This window comes from Fundulus heteroclitus, chromosome 5, assembly GCF_011125445.2.
Source record: "Fundulus heteroclitus isolate FHET01 chromosome 5, MU-UCD_Fhet_4.1, whole genome shotgun sequence".
Classification (NCBI taxonomy): Eukaryota; Metazoa; Chordata; class Actinopteri; order Cyprinodontiformes; family Fundulidae; genus Fundulus; species Fundulus heteroclitus.
Genome location: NC_046365.1, coordinates 15,378,247 through 15,398,403, shown reverse-complemented (window position 1 = coordinate 15,398,403; position 20,157 = coordinate 15,378,247). Strand labels below are relative to the sequence as shown.

Here is a 20,157-nt window from a genome sequence, read left to right as displayed (position 1 = left end):
GAAATGTCATGAGACCACCATCCCAATACGACAGCCAGAAATAATCTGCGAGACAGAAAAAAGAAAAGCTCCCATGCTGTGAAGCTGGACGGGAGAGGAAAGAGCGTAGGAAGTGTTGAACACTTAAACTGTTGGAACAAATGTGGCCACAGGGCTTCCCACAGCAGTCTACAATTTATCTACTCCTTTAGGAAACATTTTGCTGTCATTAGCTTCCTTTACTGTGTTCACATTAAACTCCAGCCAGAACATCTCTCCTCTCATCTGCTTCGTGTATCGTTTTACTGCAGCATCATAAAACATAAAAAAGTAAACCAAAGCAGAAACCATTTCCCGGCATTTCCTGCAGATAAATCCTAACCTAACAGTCAATCCGGCTCTAAATCAGGTATGACGTCTACATAGTATAGTGTTGATAATTAACATATTTGTTTTGTGCTCATTATTTAATGATATAGTTTAAAATAGTCAGTGGAGTGCATTAAAGTGAACCAGAACAGCTGAAGTGTTTCCAGATATGATTGCTGTATGCATCCGTGGTAAGTGAAGGGTGTTGCATGTGGTGAAATAATATTGCTGAAGAAATGTATCTGGTTCTGAAACGTATCAGAAAGGAATAAGAATACACACTGCCCTTTGTTGCACAATGAGATAGATGCAGAGCACTCAAGGTGGAAACGGTATTCCCTGGTGGCTTTTGCCTTTTCAGTAGAATGCTTGCTGCTGCAAATCAAAAATGGGTCAGGAATGGTTTGAGGAGCAGAACGATGAGTTGGAGGTGTTGATTTGGCCTCTAAATTCCCCAGATCTCAATACAATCAAGCATTTGTGGGATCTGCTAGGCAAACAAGTTGAATCATGGAGGCAGTCCCTCAGGACTAACCCGCGTTAAAATATCTGCTATTAACATTTGCTGTCAGATACCACAGCACATCATTCCGGGTGAAGTGCAGAGGACCACAACAACCAGGGTAAATTGAATGATGGGTCAAAGTAACAAAAATTAATTGGAAATATTGGATGTGATTGAATGTGGCAGTAAAACTGGACTTGTTAAAAATCAAAGGTGTGAAATACTGAGCATGTTAAAATTGAATGCTATATAAACTAACATAATAAATATTGCCTCTGTGGATTTGAATGTTATTAAAATGATTAAATGGTAAATATTAATGTTATAAATATTAAGGTGATATAACTCATCTCCAATAGTACTGCAGTGACATTTTTGGTCATAGTGTGGTGCCTGAAGGAGTCACAAGCAAACAGCACCCAGGTTGAGTCTCCACCTTAGCCTTCCTTTTTGGTGTCTGCCATTAAAAGTCAAGGGAAGGCTCCTATTGGCATTCGATGTTGGTAGGTATTCAAGAACATCGATGTATACATAGAGTTATTGCACTAAAGCAGTTAAACCGCAGGCTATGGACTACAAAATTCAACTGTCACGCTGGGGCTGCAGCCATAGTCCGATCTACTGGAAGTAACAAAAATCACACTGTGGACGTGTTGAACGATAGAACTGAAACGGTAAAAGTGGAGTAGCTGAAATCACGGCGGTAAATTTAAACAGGCAACGTAAAATTTTATAACCTTAATATTTGTAACATTAATGTTTACCATGTTATCATTTTAATGACATCCAAATTCACTGATTCTAATTGTCACAGAGGTGATATTATTCACATTTTGGTTTTTACAATACTCAATTTTACCATGTTCAGTATTTCGCACCTTTGATTTTTATCAAGTCCAGTTTTACTGCCAGATCCAATGTTTCCAATTAATTTACTTTGACCCCTCATACCCTCCACCCAGTGCCAAAAAATATGTATCTGGTTCATTGTGAGCACAAAGTTGGGGATCCCTGATATTGTGGCCGCCATCCCTTGGTGCATCTGTTTTACATCTGAAAGCAAAGAGGAATCAACACACTATGAACAGGTGGTCTTGATGCTATGCCTGACTGTGGTATTACATGTTTCTTTTCTGTTTTTAAGATGATGAAGATGGTATACAGTTTTTGTTTTACCATGGGTAAGCGCGCAAGTGTGTATGTGAGATCAGTGATGGGTTTGTGTCGGAGCATCTAGGGGAAAGGAGTGTGGGTTGCAAGACATACTGTGAATTTTTACATCATAAGAGAGCACTGATTTTTCATGTTATCAACAAATAAATATCTTGATTAGGTAAAATAAACAGGTTCTGTAATAGATGCAGTTTCCCTTTTTCAGCTCAAAGTCCAACCAGATGGGAACTTGAGAGTGTAGTCAGAGAAAGGGGTAAATGTGAATGTTTTTTGGTAATTTTTCCTACAAGAGTTAAAATGGAACAAATATTTGGTAGTTATATGGCATCTTTCAGGTAGTTATATGGCACTGTAAAAAGAAAATCCAGCTAGATATTCTCTGCATCATACCTCTAACCATATATACACGAATCCAAAGAGCAGGAGCAGGAGCAGGAGAAGTCAAATTAGTTACTGCAAAACCCGCGTTTGCTGTTTTGCTCTCTACACACCACAATCAGTCTTTTTCAGTCGGGTCTTGGCCCCAACAGCTCCAAAGATATTTGGTCTAACCACAAACCTAATGCTTATGTAACGCTGACCAGGAGAAAAATAACAGAAATCTTAATTTCTGCCTTTATCTGGTTTGCTCTCCCACACCGTAATCTTGGATAAAATGTTTTTCCAACATCCTCATTCTGCCCTGCTCGTTTCATAGTAATTTCCTCATCAGCGCTCTCTCCTAACTCCCGCCTCTATCTACGCACTGATTAAGGGACCTTAGCTCTTCTCCTTTCAAGCTTGGAGTTTGCTATCTGGCTGTCATTTTGGATAATACCACTTTTCCCATCACTGCAACAATGGATGCAGATTTAAAAAGTGACTCAGCCAGCTGTGTTTTTTACACATATGTCCCAAATACAAAGGCCATTTGGGGTGTTCAGAAAGCACAAATTCTCTTCCCTGTTTCTAGTTACACTTTAAAGATGGCAGAGTTATATCTTTAACACGAATGCTGGATTTCTGCCGTTGAGATAGAAGCTGGTTGGTTTTAACCAAAAATTCTCAGTTTATTGAGTTATAGAAAGTAGTAGTTGATTTACTATTCCTCACACTGTTCAATTTTGGTCTCCGACCCTTGGCACTGCAGCCATTTACTGATCTGGATTAGCCGTGAGGTGTGCCCTGAAAATGATGATGGCCCCTGTGCTGTTTCCTTGTCTGTAATAGCGGAAGAACCAGGTTGTATTTTTCTTTTGTAGAGTAAACATAAAAGTAGGATTTCAGTGAATTCCACAAAATATCTTCTGACTCTTCATCCTTGTCAGTCACGTTAAGGATCCTTAATGGTCTCTTTGCTTTGAAAATATCAAAACCCCCCTATTTCATAACCAATAAAATTTCTGGGAAACAAGTGATCAGACAGCACGGTTTGAAACGCTGCCATTGCTGTCATGTCCCGTGTGTTGGGTCTTCACCGCGGTGGTGATGAAAGCCATTAGTCGCTGTCGTTGGTCATACCCCGTGTGTCGAGCCCATAAGTGCAGGTTAGAGTCAACATTACAGGGTCACAGTGGCACAGGAGTTGGTCCTATAACCGGCGGGTTGCCAATTCCAACCACTACTCTGACCATCTTAGTCATTGTGTCCTTGACCTTCCATAGAAAATCTATGGGGTATTGTGAAGAGGAAGCTGCAATACAGCAAACCTAACAATGCAGAAGAGCTGAAGGCCATGATCAGAGCAACCTGGGCACTCATAACACCTGAGCAGCACCACAGACTGATTGACTCCATGCCACGCCGCATTGCTGCAGTAATCCAGGGAAAAGGAGCTCCAACTAAGTATTGAGTGCTGTACATTTTCATACATTTCATGGGCATAGCTTTCAGTTGGCCAGCATCTCTGGAAATCATTTTTTTTGTAGTGGTCTTAAGTTAATTTGGGGCTTTCATGAGTTGCCAGTTATAATCCTCAAAATTAAAAGAAATAAACACATATCATTATGTGTGTAATGAATGAATATAATATACAAGTTTCACTTTTTGAATGAAGTTACTGCAAAAAAAAAAAAAAAAAATACTTTTTCATGATTCTAATTATATGACCAGCACCTGCATGCAGGGTCCAACTCGTAACCCAAAACCCAACCTAGGTCTGGAACAGTTTATATTTACATATAGGACTGTTTCTAAATTGGGTTGATTTTTTAGCACCTTTCAGAGTGGAATCCCAAATAGCTTTGTTTACACTGGTGTCTTCTGAGGTCAGTGAGGTGAGTTTTCTGATTAAAGGTATGGAAAAAAAACACTATTCTTTGGAGCTATCATTTTAGAAAGAGACAATATGAAGTGTCTTTACTCCTATCCCTTAAGTCCCAACTGCATTTCCTTTTAGTGCACTTGATCCACTGATTTGCAGGCATGACATGTGGGAGGCGCTGTGACTATATGTGTTATTACTCAGAGCAAAAGCCTGGTTAAATCCTATTTTCTCCGGCCCAATATAATAACAAGGAGCAACTCCTCCCAAGCTTTTCTAAATGGCACGGTGACAAACTATGGACCATATATCAGTTTTTAATCTTCTTTCTGCAGGCTTCACATTAATGAGCAACTTAAAAAATTTGCTGTCTTTTTGAGAGTTAGATTATTTGAAATACAGAATGTTATTCTAGGCAGTAAGGTGTAACAGAGAAGGAGGAGTTTGACGGAGGGTAGACTGAGAGAAGTCATAACCACTTTCCCACTAGGCTATTGATTTTTCAACCTCTCAAGGACACGCTTCTATCCCGGACCTGCTAGTGGACTGTTAGGAATCTATGGCAGAGCCTTGCACAGTGCTCCTTGGCTGCCTGTACCCTGCCTGAGCATAAATCTGACCAAGCTTAATATGTGAAGGAGGGACGGACAAATTGAGAAAAGGTCAAAGGACAACTACTGCAGTTGGGTTGAGTGTTGTGTTGCTGTGGCAGCTGTCAGAAAACATAGGGAGGAGGCGGTGATTGGTGGTGAGCTGCTGAGGGCATAAACACAGGGGTAATCATATAAAAACACAAACAGCCACCTCAAAGACTGACAAGTGTACAAAAACATGTGGGGCAAAGAAAAAAAAAAACATTTTTACACGTGTACAATAATCCGAAAAGGGGGGGGGGGGGCATCAATAAATTCCTCTAAAATCTTCACTTAGATCGCTTAGTGAAATCTTTGGTGACAGCTATTGATTCCTTTTTGGTAGAGTCTAGTTAATTGGAGTTGGTACCCTCTAAAAAGTGTGTGGTCCTATATCCTTTTTCATTGTTCAGCAACACTTAATCATCTTTCGCCCCAGCTATGGATTTCTCCTTGACTGTGCTCAGATCCATAGACATCAGGTTCTGGAAAGGACTTAGGGGAGAGGAAGGCAAAAGTTCACCAGGATCAATAAGTGCTTTATGGTCCAGATAAGATGTGCATAGTAGTCTTTAGTCCCTTACCCCTTACCAGCCAGCCCGAAATACTACCACTAAGAGGTGAACAGGAATCAAAACAGCTCTCCAACAAAGAAAAATGTGAAGCCAGAAAAACACTGGTCTAACACAGCTGCTTGTTCTCGGACTAGACACCTCTATTAGTAACCGGAATCAATAAAATATAAATTATATTCTTCTCTGTGGATTTCTGACTGGTGTACTTCATCTGTCTGTCTAGACTCTTGACTATATCAACTAAGTTCCTACCAAACTGCTAGTTAAACATGTTCCAACTATTTTTTATGTTTTTTTTCTTTTACAGAAGGCCTATCATAGTCAAAACAATAAAGAAACAGAAATGGGACATATCATGCATAACCCACACTTTTAGCCCTTGAATTCATTTTGTTCTGTAATTTGCATCTAGGAATGCAGAACATTTAAATTTAGATTCCTTGTTTGGGTCATATTTTTCAAGCCGTTCAGTTTTTTCTGTTTTATATTAAATTTTTTGAACATCTACATCACGATATTTGCTGTGGTGACGCTAAACAAGGTCATGAACGTGTGAATTACCAATTTTGTGAATTCATCATTTTTATTTCTCCAAGCAATTTTACAGTCCAAGCTCAATAAATGCTGAAGCTACAAGGGGATAAGTCTAAATACAGAGTTGTTGGATGTATTTACGCTCACAATTCATTAAACCATCCCCCTGATTACTACAAAAATTGCTGAACGGGGTGGAGTGGAATGCTCTGCGACGTGGAGGGGCGTGGGGTGTGAACAGTGTTGCCAGATTTTGTGACACAAACAAGCAACCAGCGCTATATAAACAAGCCCAATACAAGCGGCAACCCACCACACGTTAGGGAGAGGGGGACATAGTATGGACTCTACGGAGGGCAGCAGTCCATATCAGACATAGTACGCATAGACGCTTAACACAGCGATGTTTACACAATGTGTAAATGCCAAAATACTTTTTTCATACATGGTATTACGTATTAATTATTGCTCATTATTTATTGTTCTTTTTTAACTCTCTAACACACATCCAATCCTAATCTAATCATCTAATTCTAAGGCTTCTGTACACACCAGCAACAATAATTTCTTCATATTTCTTGCATACACAGTTTTTTTTAAGCCTGGAAAAGTGTTTGAAATTTCCAGGTGATTTGTGTCTTACACTTGCAACTGGGGCAGGAACTTAATATCCTTGAAAGATAACCGTTTTCCACAGCTTCTTGCATGTGCTGACACTGTAACTCTTGGTTACTTCATTTGCCAATATGATTCAGCCTTAGTTTCTCAAATAGAGACAACAAATTAATAAGCGTTAAAGTATGGTTTATGGGTTAGATTTCTGCAATATTATCAGCGTGTAAAAACTAATCTTCAGAATCTCAGCCCAAAATGGTGATCTGCACCGTGTAATCTACTTTCTGCAGTTATTGCCAGTTATTGCAACCATAAACTACATAAAATCCAGGCAAAATTGCTCCTTCTGCCTTTACAACTGTCGGCTCCTATGCCAGCCTAGAACAGAAAAGACCCAGCCAATATGGCGGCGACACAGGATGCGCTCCAGCACGTAATGAGGCGTGTAGTATATTTTTCTATAGATAGGAGTGTGTGAACGTGGAGAGGCGGAGGGATATTTCAGTCCATATTGTGTCTGTAGCACGGCAGTGCAAGTGAGTCTCTAACGTGTTTATCATCACTTATTTTAGAGCCCAAACAAGCGACTTCACTTTCAGAAACAAGCCCAAACAATTGCAATCCGCAACTGACATTTACAAGCGACTTTAGAAAAAAAAATAAGTCCAAAGTTGCTTATAATAAGCAGACATGGCAACACGGGGTGTAAAGAGCCTCATTTAGAGATTTAAAGAGACTGCACCAAAAACAAGTTGTCTTCAAACACACCTCAGAACAGGGGGAAAAGGGGGAACGCGGGGCTAAATTAACAAGGATTTCAGACTAAAGCATTGCAGTTTCAATTTATATAGACCACAACAGATTGATTTCAAGAAGAAAAGGAAGAACTAAAAAGCATGATATGACCCCTTTAAATCATGACATGGCTGTTTACCAGTTTCAAAATAACATATTTACTGTACATGCTTCCAATGCAACCAGACTTTGATCTTGAGGATCAAAGTGTGTGGCAAACAGTTCGGAAAATAGGGGAAAAACAGCATTAGCAAGAAGCACTAAATTATACTGTAGTGATGATAGAAGCAGTAATGATGAAGCTGAGGATCATTATGAGGCCTGCCATAGCGATGAATGGCGGCAGCTATTATTCTCCGCATCTAAACTGGACTCTTTGTTACTATTCCTACTACTATTCCATCCCATAGGAATTAATGGAGTCAGATGAAGAATCAATCATAAGAATTCACAGTGTTGTGTTTCATACTTTCACTAAGAAACACAGTTTAAGTATTTATTTGTAGAGGTATGTTCTTTCCAAAATGAAGCCAGTACATTGATACCTGCTATGGGATTTCCAGGCTTAAGCTTTAAGAGCAGAATTTTTTTTGGAGAAAATCCAACTGGTATGATGGAGATGACATTTAGCTAGAGTCGAATTAAACTGTTTCACTCTACATTTATAGTTTAATGCCAGTTTCTAGGCTTAACTGCTGCTTTCACACAGTGTGTGGTTTTCTGTCCTAAATTCCAAAGGAAAACCAAATTCTTGATTCATGCTTTTAACTTTAAGTGTACCAGGGTCTGTTTAAAATCAGAGACATGGCCATATACTTGTCAGATAATGAATATACTATAAGGTATGAAGTTCCTAGTTGGTCTACAAAAGATTTCCACTGTTTCAATCAACAGGAATTTTCTAAATAAAGTTTATAGATACATATAGAAAAAAACATAAAACCTCACAGAGGTACAGAGCACCTTACTGAGAAAGTAAGGCTTATATTAGGTTATAAATTTACACTGTGTATGTAAGGATTTAAGGGTGTTTAACAAGGGCCAAATTGCGATTGCTTGATTGCTGAATCAGAACATCTTTAAAACTGCAGTTTTTGTGGGATGCTCCAAGTCTGCAGCAGTCCTTATCTATCAAATGTGGTCCAAAGAAGGGACACTAGTGAACCGGTTAGCGAAGGCTGCTCCTCAGAATCAGATCCAAAAGAGGAACTACTGTAGCTCAGATTGTTGAAAAAGTCAACATTGGTTCTGATAGAAAATATGGCAGGACAAACAGAACATCACAATATATAGCATCTGGAATTTCACAACTGCATAAGAGTCAAGGTGGGAATTGTATTCCCTGATTGCTGTGGCCTCTTTCAGCAGGAAAATTCACCTTACCACTGTTGGGGTTCGGGCAGTGGAAACATAAGATCAGATTGTGGGCTGAAAGTCATAATATATAGGAGACTGCCGCAGTCAACCCTCCACAAGTAACTGCCCCTCACAGCAGGGTGCCTACTGAAACGATAAGGCCTAGCTGCCCAGGCCAATCTTCCTCTTTCGCCTGCTGATGGCCAGATCAACTGGATAGGCCTCTCTCTCGCTCTCTTTTCCATCGACCTTGTGAGAAGAAGGTCTACATTGGAGAGACAAAGCAACCATGGGTCCGAATGGAGTTCGGTGACCCACAAGCATCGGCGCAGGCTGGAACCAAGCTAAGTACGGTCTGTTTTCTTTGAAATCAACATCAAAATCAAAGCAGCGGTTATCCGTCTAAGCTGTGCAGGAGAAAGCTGACATGGAAGCCAAACCACGCCTCTCCAGGTTGTGTAGAGATCCCCACGCTGCAGACTCCAAAGGCCAAGCGTAGCCCTGCCGGATAAACCTTACCCAGGCTTGGATCCCACAGCTAGCCACTACCTCACGACCAGCCCAAACTGCTAGCTTTAACCTTGGTGCCATATCTCCACAACATTACACAAAGGCAGAGGTTTGGAAAAGATAATTGAGAAAGTTAGAATGGGAAGAATACATTTCACTGTTTTTTTTTTGTTTTTTTAAGGTTTGAATGAGGTTGAGACCTGGAGCTCATACAGACAGAGCAGAGATAAGGTTGTGGAGCAGTTTATATCATGGATAGGTTATACAACAATATCCCCATATTTGAACTTCTCTCTGTTTATTCCATTATATTAAAATGGGAAGCACATTTCACAACTTTAAACCTCTCTGTCCACCTCAACTGATACGCTTATCAAGAAGCGGCAGAGACCCACACCTCAGGAGAGTGAGTCTGTCGATGTGACAACTATTTCTTGTTGACTCCTCAAATCTGGCCAAATGAAAGAGTAGCAAGATCAAAGCTATGGTTGAAAGAAAGCCGTATGAGCTCATGTTTGCAGTTTGCTACAGCCCATGTACTGGACAAAGTGAACAGATGGAAGAAGAGGCCCTTGTCGGATGAGACAAACATTTTAACGTTAAGTCCAAATAGGAATGTGTGTTGAAAATCTAGTAATGGTCGTCATCACACATCCCTATAGTAAAACATGATGGTGGCAACATTGTGTTGCAGAGATGGTTTTCATTAGCAGGAACAAGAAAACAGCTTCAGTTGAGGATTAGATGGATGCTGCTAACAATCCTGGAAAAAAAGACAAGCTAGAAACTGGGATAGAGGTTCACCTTCTAGCAGGAAAATAATCCTAAACATTTGGAAATTTATGCTATCCAGTCTAACTGAGCTTAAGCTAATAAGTCATTAGAGGTGCAAAGATGGTAGAGACATGGCCCAGAAAATTTGCAAATGGAATTGCAGCGAAGGTGGTTCTACAACATATTCACCTAAGTGGGGTAAATACAAATGTACAAAACACTTTTTAGATTCTCATTTGTAAAAAATAAAGAAAAAATCACACTTTATTGTTTTTTGACATCACAATTATGCATGGCTTTGTGTTGACCTAAAACATAAAGCTCCCAGAAAAAAAAAAATTATACATTGAAGTTTGTTATTGTAACACAACAAAATGTAAATAAATTAAATTGCTGAGTGACTTTGCAAGGATCTACAGGATAACTTTTGTGTTCCGTTTTCTGCTTATGAATTAGGCTTCAAACTGTTTTAATTTTCTAGTTGAACAAATTCTCCAATTGAGCAAACTTAGGGGATAATTAGAGGAGTGCTGTACAATATCTCATCTTTGTAGGTACATTCAGGTACTGTGTCAGACTGGTAAAGAAAAATCACTTAACTTCCTTCATGATGTCAACTCCTAAAGCAACAAATCCATGATGAAGTCAAATCAGTGGGGAATCAATATAATGGTGCATCACGAACAGTTTGCCATTTGTTGTTCCCAGTAACGCTGACATAATGCTTCTCTGTCATGCTGACTATCGAAACAAGATACATGCTCCCTGCAGGATTAATAGAGCAGCAGCACAATTATCAAGTCGAAGTGTTTGACACGGTTATGGTTGTACAAAATTGACCCCAAGTGTTCATCAGATATTGCCATGATATGTCATCAATTAATTACCCTAATCAATTAAATGAATTATGCAATAACACACTAGAATGTGCTTAAAATACCATATAACCAACAGCGTAAGTAGTCTAGTATGGTGCAACTGAGCGCCAGAAGAGGGGCCCAGACAGATGGCTTTCTGAGCACACGTGACCAACCCAATGTTGTTTGCGACTTATCAGCTAATAGGGAGGGGAGCTGATTGTGTCTCTCAATTATCCTGGCAGATGAAAGTAACGAGCGAAAGAACATATATACCGCCTCGCTAAATGGGCTCTAATGGGAGAGGCAGAAACTGGAGCAGGGAGGATGACAGAGAAAAAAGTAGAACAGAAAGGGTGGGGGTGTGGAGGGTGGTGGGGGTGGACAGAGTAAAATGGCCTGTCAGAAGATGTTCTACTTTTTTGGTATACTGGAGTGATTGTGGTCAGGTTTTATTCTTTTAGACCGGTAATGGATAAATGACTTATTTCCTTTCATCCTTCGCCTCTGTTTTGTCTGCTGTTTGTGACGGTACATTTTTAAAGGGCATGTTCGAGGATACTTTTAGGCAATTTACACTGCCCCTTCAGAGGACAAAACTCTTCGTAAGACAAAAATATCGTGTGTTTTTCTTAGTGTATGCTTAATCTTTGTCTGAATATACACAGTTTTAAAATATTACAGAAGACTGTATTCAGAAAATCATTAGTTTGCTTCTAAATTTCTGAAGCACGTTTTATAGGGATATTGCAGGAAAACGACCAGCTCTAATGCAGACACTTTTTTCATGGGTGTTTTTGATTTGTGTCTCTGTGTTATGTGTGTATTCAGAGCTGCCGTTTCATCAAAATGTCATTATGGCTACATAATGGCTAAAGATTCTTGATTCTATGTTAAATATGCTTTCTGTAAAATATCACTAACAAAAAAGTCCTCATGCTATGTTTTCACACTGTACAAAAATAAATGTATTGCATTCTAATCCTGTTAGGGATAAGCTTGCACCTCCTCTTCAGCAGGCTGCACACCTTCTTACTGTAAACAATGCAAGCATCACTGTAGTCCATGTTCATTGATCACAGGCTCCCCCTAAGACTCAGTCAGATCTGCTTCTCTTCTTGTGTGACCTTGCGCCTCTGCCCACTGGTAAACTTTAATGACGTTTTATTCTCTGACAGATGCTACACTATTTTTAAAAATTTGGAAGCAACCTGTACTTGTATACCGTTTTATCAAGTACTGATAAAATGCTATACACGTACACTACATTCAGTCATTCTCCCATTTGCACACTGACGGTAGTAAGCTACATTGTAGCCATGGTTTTCCACGGAAATGGGGCTGCCATACAATCGGCACCACCAGGCCCTCTGACCACCACCAGGCCCTCTGACCACCACCAGCAGGCAAAGCGGTAGAAGTGTATTTCCCAAGGACACAACATCCGAGACCGAGACAGCCAAAGCAGGGGTCCAAACTAACAACCCACTGGTTACAAGATGAGCGCCTAGCTCCTTGCGCCACTATTGCCCCAAGGAAAAGGGTATTAAAACAGTATGATATTGAATTTTTGATAGATATGGCTTTTATGTCTTTTTATGCAGCCGTTGACTGATTATTAACGGAATGCAGTCAACAACTGGTAAAGGATTGAGGATCCGCAAGACCATCCAATCGGCGTGCTTCTTTGGCTCACTGAACATCTGAAACCGAAGCTCACTGGATACATACACTACAAGTACTCTGCCAACAAGAGGAAACTAGCAAGGAATGTGCACGCACGTTGCCGTTACATGAGTGCGTCACAATGATTGGCACATGGGACAACCAATAGATAAGAGTATCCCCCCAGAACTCAAAGCCGAAATAAATCCGGCCTCAATACCTTTAATTACACTCTCTACAGTACATTTCCTAAACAATAGCTGTTTCTTGTTGAAAAAAAAAAAACTTACGCTGCTACACAGCAGGGGATGAAGCAAAAGTAGTGTTTACAGGAAGGAAATTCTTGATAAATAAAAACTAACATTGTATGCTTAAACATATGTGCAAAACCAGCATTTGCAGTTTTTAAATGGTAATACAAGCAAAAAGCACAACATACTTCATAATACTAATAGGTCATAATTGTTCTTGTCACTGTGCTCACAAATTGGTTATATATTTTCACCCACGATGTCAGTGTTTCATTTCTGTACCATAATGCTATAAAATAAGTAATTTAAAGTGCTGAAAGCTTCTTCTGTGTTTTTATAATCTAGTGTTGTAAACCAGGCCTACAAGCAGTCATTGTTAGTTGACTCTACATATATATATATATATATATATATATATATATATATATATATATATATATATATATATATACATATATATAGTACTACTTTAATGTATGAGTGGCAAACCACTGTCGAACCACTAGTTGCTAATGACTCTAAAGTTAAGGTATGTTCAGAGCTTCTTGTTGTGACAGACATGATAAACCACTAAAACTGACATCTGCTTCACAGCTTCTTATTAGCAATGAACTATGTGACTGCATTTGATCTTGTAAAATTAAAAATCTAATTTAATTAGATGAACTGGATTAGAACAGAAGAATTCCACACCGAACAGGATTTAATCCAATTCAGTTTAAAAATCCTTTATTAATCCCAAAAGAAAATTAAACATGGTGGATAAAACCATGAAAGCATTGTTGCATATGGTGATGGCTCTTGGAAGGGAGTTCTCCTGTAGTGGTCAGTATAACAGTAGGTCTGAAGAAGCCTCAACAGAGTGCAATTGTTATATTGTATCTTTACTTAGAACAACACTGACACAATCTAAAGTAGTTAGGATACAGCTTGTATAACAGTGTAAATTTACTGTCCCCTCAAAACAATCCAATGCACAACCATTAATGTCTGAACCACTGGAAACAAAAGTGAGTACATTCCCAAATATAAATGTCCAAGTGATGCAAATACAGCATCTTGTGGAAAATCTGAAGGACCTGAGCTTCATCAGGAAGTACAGTCTGCTCTGTTAATTCTTGTAGACGGCTTCACTGTTGTGTCTCCACTCCAGTCTGTTGACCAGGTGAACACTGAAGTATTTATGCTCCTCCACCACCTACACTTCTTCACCACCTCCATTTCTTCTACAATGATTGAAATAGTGTTGAAACATCCTTTGAGATTCATGGTTGTCCCCAAAATATTGCAAAAAATATTTTTTTTCTCATTCTCATGAACTCAGTATTGCTTATTTTCTATTACAGGTCTATTTATCTGCACCTCTAGTTAAGAAAGGTGCATATGAGAAGGATGGATCAATCCAACAAAATAAAGGAGTGCAAAACTTCCACTGTGTTAACATTTGAAAATTTTTAACAGGTTAGATCACAACATTGTATCATGCATGTGTCACGTTTAGCATGGTCTGGGAGATCTGCTTTTGTTTTCCCGTTGGCATTTTTGAATACCTCTACATTCCTTATTAACGTATTATAGACCAACCTTATGAACGCAAAAATAACATTGAACAACAATATCATGGTAAGCCCCCTTAATGTTTTGAATTAGTAACAAATCTAAATTTCAAAAGACAGCATGCAGAAGTACTTCAGTGTTTGGTCAGCTCCATTACAATTATTCTGTGAGTAGTTACATAAGCAGCATTGGATCATGAGTTTAAGTAGGCCCTTGTTTTCGACGTGAGGCTTTTTCCTTATTTTGACACTGACTTATTGTACTGCTCTCCCTAAAACTCTGCCCCTAAGCTCAAAAAGTCCTTACTTGCGTGCAAATATGCTCTGCTGCTCCTCCAAGCTGCGTCTCTCCTCCCATATTCACTGCTTATTTCACAAAAGTGTTGTAGTACAGTTTGAAGGCTCCTCCATGCACACAGGCATCTTTTCTGAGTCCATAAAACCTTTACCACTCATTTTTTTATTTGTTTTATGCAGGCTCTATGGACATAATTCCCCATGTCACAGTAACATCACTCTCTCTATGTGGGTGCACATGTTTTTCTTCACAGCATCTCCTTGGGATAATTACTTGTTAACTGGCGTCTAAAGATCATATATTCTATTAATTAAAATCAGTTCTGTTTTAATGCATGGCACGAATTTATATAAAAAGAATAAAGTTCAATTTAAGTCAACTACTACTACTAGAAAGGCAATTATTTATACGTATGTTAACATTTATGCTTTGAAGAAACACAACAGCAAAAGACGCAGGCTAACTTGAAACAAATACATGGCACAGGGGCTTATGTTGCTGGTAACGTTAAGGAAAGCATTGGCTTTTAGGTTTTTGTTATCATTCCGATAACGAGTGGAGTACACCCAAGAGTAGAAAATGGGTGAGTGCACAAAAGATTGCTCCAAAAGGAGCTAAAAAAAAAAACTTTTCATAATTATTGTATCCTACAATTGCAAAGTATGTTCTAATAATTTTTCATTCACACCTTGAAGCGAGGTGCTGCCACTGGAAAACTTGGATGTGTCCGTTTTGTTCAGTTAAATAAAGAGGATGTTGACTGCAACATAAACGGTCAACCTGTCTTATCTGATCTAGCACAGCCAATTTTCAATATAAATATTATAGGTTATTATTATTTTTTTCTATTTACATTTATTTATATTTTTGTTTTAAAAAAATAACCCCCATCTTTTAATTTTAAGGAATTATTATATGCTTTGTTTTCCACTACTCATTTAAACAAAAATCTGCTTTGAAGTTACTTTGTTTTCCACTTTAGTGGTGACTGAGGGAATTTGTTCATTCCATCTTGCCTACCACAGAGATAAACTTTCATCTTCTAGAATAAGTCCTGACACTGCACAGTAAGAAAAAAAAAAAAAACTGATGAAAAATGGACGGGAGCCAGAGCTGGTAGAGGGACTCACGAGGAGTGTCCAGCTTTTGTGTAAGAGCCAAGACACTAATCATAAATGTGGGGGAAACTGAGCATTCAGCCTGAATAGGAAGCTACAGTAGGTGATTGAATATGAACCTTTGTGTGTTGGATTATTGCAAAGAAAAGGGTCGTATTTGCCAAACGGCTTATAGCAATGTGCATGTATAGGTCAGGATTCTATGATTCATAGTTGATAATATGTTCAACTATGGCTTCTTGTGATACACCAGTGTTTTGAACTAACCAGTTTCTGACAGGAGCTTTATGGACTCCAGCACGCGCTCAGTATAGACCCCAGGCTCGTAGTTTTCCATCTCAGCGTTAATGATGTGGACCACACGGGCAGCTCGTCCACGAATGGCTCCAGCAGTTCGGTCAAGAGTGTCCACATCTCCCTCTTGCAAAGCAATTACACATTTGTTGACGTCCTCAAGGATATGGTTCTCTGAAGAGAAAGAATAGAAACGGTTTGAATCAAACAAGTGAGACCAAACCCTTTTTTTTTTCCTCCTTAGAAAACAAAAATACTGGCTAATATTAGAATTTTTCTCATGTGGGCCGATTTTTTTTTCTGGACAAGGAGTAAAGTATTTCTATAAAAATGTATGCAGAACACATTCCTTTCTGAATGCTATACACCTTTACAATACTGTATATCTGTTATGTGTTTTGAGGGTGTAGTAAAATTTGCTGCCTTAGGAAAAAAATGTCCATGTGATACTTATGTATGCACAATTTGATCTCCAGTTATCTAGAATCTCATGCATTTCTTTTGGACATGCCAGGTAATTTCCCACCATAAGCATTGCAACAGTGGGATGCACTTTATACCACATATATGCATCACTGCAACAAAATATATGGGAGTGCTACATGAATAACGCCGCAACGACCAAATAATAACGTTAATTAATTTGTTGAAAACCTATGCAAAAAGTCTGTAGGTGGAATGGAGATTCCCTCACCTTGGCATGCTGAATGCTTGGAGGGTTCTAACTGATGGCAGCCTGACATACGTTTTGATTAAGCTAAAAAAATATATTTGACCGGACAGTCAGTTACCAAGTTGCCAAAGGACTCCAGATGTAAATTAGCTTAAAGCTGTAATCTGGTACAATGCATGAAATTGTGACATTTAGGTTTGTTTTGTACATTGTTCAAATGTTCCCTAGATGAAAAAAAAACAACAACATTTGAATGACTCCATCCTGCTTTAGGATGGGGTCCATAAATAAACAAGATAGATTTAACTTGATGTTCTACAAAATCCTCTGCATTTAGTTTTTTATAGATACATCAAAAACACCGCAAAATAAAAAAGATACTAACAGCAGCCTTAGATTATTTAAGGGAAAAAAAAAAGAATGCTAATACACTATCTTGGAAGTCATACTGCTGTGAAAACCACAGATGGTGAGAAGTACATTTTGCTCTAAAACTTTACTCTGAACAAAAGATCACAGTAGATACTATGATGTCTGAAAGGGGAAGCGACTGTCAACCAAATGAAACAGCTCTTTGTTCTGATTGTTCTGTCGCTTGACTTAGCTACTTTTTTGCTATCTAGATTTATTTTTTGTCTGTGTTTTTATAAGTTAAGGCTTTGCTTGTTATTAGACAAATTCAGTTATTTTTTCTCTTTCTCCTAATGAGCAAGGTTTGAAAAACGGGTACATCTTCTATATTTGAATAAACTCCCTGATATTATGTGGAAAAGATACTTGCTGCTCTTTACCTGACACAGAAAGGAAGTCGTCCACAGATGTGATGTCGTCAACTGCTTCTGTCAGAATACGCACTTGCTTCTCCCACTGATCCTTAAACACATCCATGTTGTCTTGGGCTACCTTGCTTTGGGGTCGGGCAGCCAGAGTGAGTGCGGCATTTATAACCTTGAAAGGAAGACAGACTTAATTGTAGTGTTAAAGGTTCCACATGTAATTACGTGAATAAAGTAAACCCACTTATGAACAACTACCAGTTCTCTTCAGTTTAGGGCATGTTTTAGTATATTGTCATGCCCAGTATGTATTTTTTATAGCTGAAAATAACCCTGCATTACTGCATTTGTATCTCAGAATCCACAGCTCATTATTTCCTGACAAAAAACCTCAAACACTTAAAGTATGTAATATGTAACCAGACTCTCGCCAGATCCCTGTAGTTCCCTAAACTCCACACATCCATCTGGAATCGCTGCCACTGGGTCACCCGCTAACATTGATGCTGCTATTTCATCAGTGTTGTCCAATCTACATATTATTGATTCTTTAAAGGAACACCAGAGAACGGCTTTGAAGGCTTTTCTTAGTGGAAACGATGGTTTCAATGTTGGTTTTGATGTGAGTGGTTTAAGTAGCACATCAGTAAAGATGACGGACAAGTGGTTTATCCAATCATATGCAAAGATCTTTGATAGGCCCCCTCCTTCTTAAATACATCTCCAATGGAGCAATCCCAGATTGATGTGTGGAGCTGTGCGGAACGAAATCTATCTGGCGAGAGTCAGGTTAGGTCATATGGGAAATGTGAGAAGATAGGACATATGTAAGACGCGCCACCGCAAAAGTGGAAAAAAGTCGGCAGAGCACAAACTGAGAAATGCGTGAAAAACCTGAAATTTCGGAGAAAAAAAGGATTTTCGTTTTATCGCAAAATATGTTCGTTGAAGTTAGAAAGAATCGCCTCAATGCCTTAAATGACCGCTTTGAATGTTTTAACATTTTGTATTTAAACTTGGGATGTTTTCATCTTAAAATCCCCTGACCGGTATCTGCATGTCGGGGTGGGGAAAGCCGCAGCTCATTATTATGCCGCCTTTGTGTGGCTCCGCACAGGCTTTTGTTATGTGTGGAGGTCAATAAGCTCCATGCTTGAAGGCGGCAGACGGCTACTTATGCAGTTACCTAACTCTGAAAGAGAAACTGAGTTTCTGTGACTTGTGAAGAAGATGGACTGAGCTGAGTGGACCTCCAAGAGATCCTTAGTGCTTCACTGTAGATTACATGCTGACCAGGATTCTGGACTATTTTCATATTCTGTATCAGGAATGCTGAAGCAGAACAAGCTGAGGAAGTGACTGCATAACCTTGGCGAACAGTCATGGTTTTCAAGTGGACGTTAACCGAAGATGATGATGAAAACTTTGGACTCAGAAGAGTGTTAAACGTGAACGCATTGCGCAATAACTTCAAACGGGATATATATATATATATATATATATATATATATATATATATATATATATATATATATATATACCATGTTGCAATTGTAGGCTTAGGTAAATAGTACGAAAAGCGTAGTGTATAGGTGTGAACATCTCATTGTTAGCAGACACGCACATCAACAACCCCTAAACTCTGGTCTTTGAGCTAGAAATGCATAATCTCTTCTTTGGTATGATTGATAGCTGCTAAACCTGCAAGATTGCTCCATTTGATAATGTTGTATTGTAATGGCAATGAAAAATTTTATCTTATCAAGTGCCCATAAAACACTTTTTGAACAGATTGAGCAATTAAAAAGCTACAATACCATTATGCATGATGCAACATGCAGACACAAAAACATGCAGAGATAAAAAAAAAGCATAAACTGTTTGTCAATTAACAGATTTGTAAATGATAACTTGTTTGTGTCTGTTGCTGTTAAATTTGGTATTGTCATTTTTTTGGACAGTTGAAGTCTTTGCACAGATCTATCTCAGACTAACTATTGTAATGAAGAGCTGTAAATGATCTTTACATGAACAAAATAGTGCTGTGAGTTGACCTGGACGCTCTACTATTGATAGGCATTGGAGGGGTGGGAGGTGCTGCTGCAAGGTATGCAAAGTAATTGAAATTGACAGCTTTTCTAACACCCCCCTGGCTGAAGGCTGACTGTAAAGAAACTTTGAGGCCTGATTTCTCACTAATCTTCTTTGCAAAGTGCCAACATTGAAATGGACCAATATTGTTACATTATTTGCTTATTTCCACAAGTTTGACATCATTGGACAGCTTAGATTCCACCCTTTCAGAATCTGTGTAAGATTCAAAATGGCCCCAGGGAGACTTGTTACTGGTTATGCTGTGGCCAGTCACACATACACAAAAAAAGTATAATCTTTATAGGCTCAAAATGTACATTTGAAGTATATTTTAGCTCTAAGTTGGACAATCTTAAACTGATATATGTAACTTGCAGTATGTTCCCCTTTCACTGACTAGACGTCTTTGCAGACTCAAATTTAAGTATAGGAGTCCAAATATCAAAGTTGTATCTATATATTTTCAGAATTACAGGTAAAGGCAAAAACAGGTCAGCAATATGAATAGACCCAAAG

General features: G+C 38.8%; 1 protein-coding gene across 3 annotated transcripts in view; it reads right to left on the bottom strand.

The window, feature by feature from the left end:
• Positions 1 to 20,157, bottom strand: part of ctnna2 (catenin (cadherin-associated protein), alpha 2) — a 378,523-nt gene that overhangs the window by 51,217 nt on the left and 307,149 nt on the right. For all 3 annotated transcript variants that reach the window (XM_036136991.1, XM_036136992.1, XM_036136993.1), the window contains 2 exons: positions 17,563 to 17,719; positions 16,072 to 16,272 (listed from right to left, as the gene is read on the bottom strand). In XM_036136991.1, the coding sequence (XP_035992884.1) occupies positions 16,072 to 16,272; positions 17,563 to 17,719 (358 nt within the window). The remainder of the gene's footprint in view (positions 1 to 16,071; positions 16,273 to 17,562; positions 17,720 to 20,157) is intronic.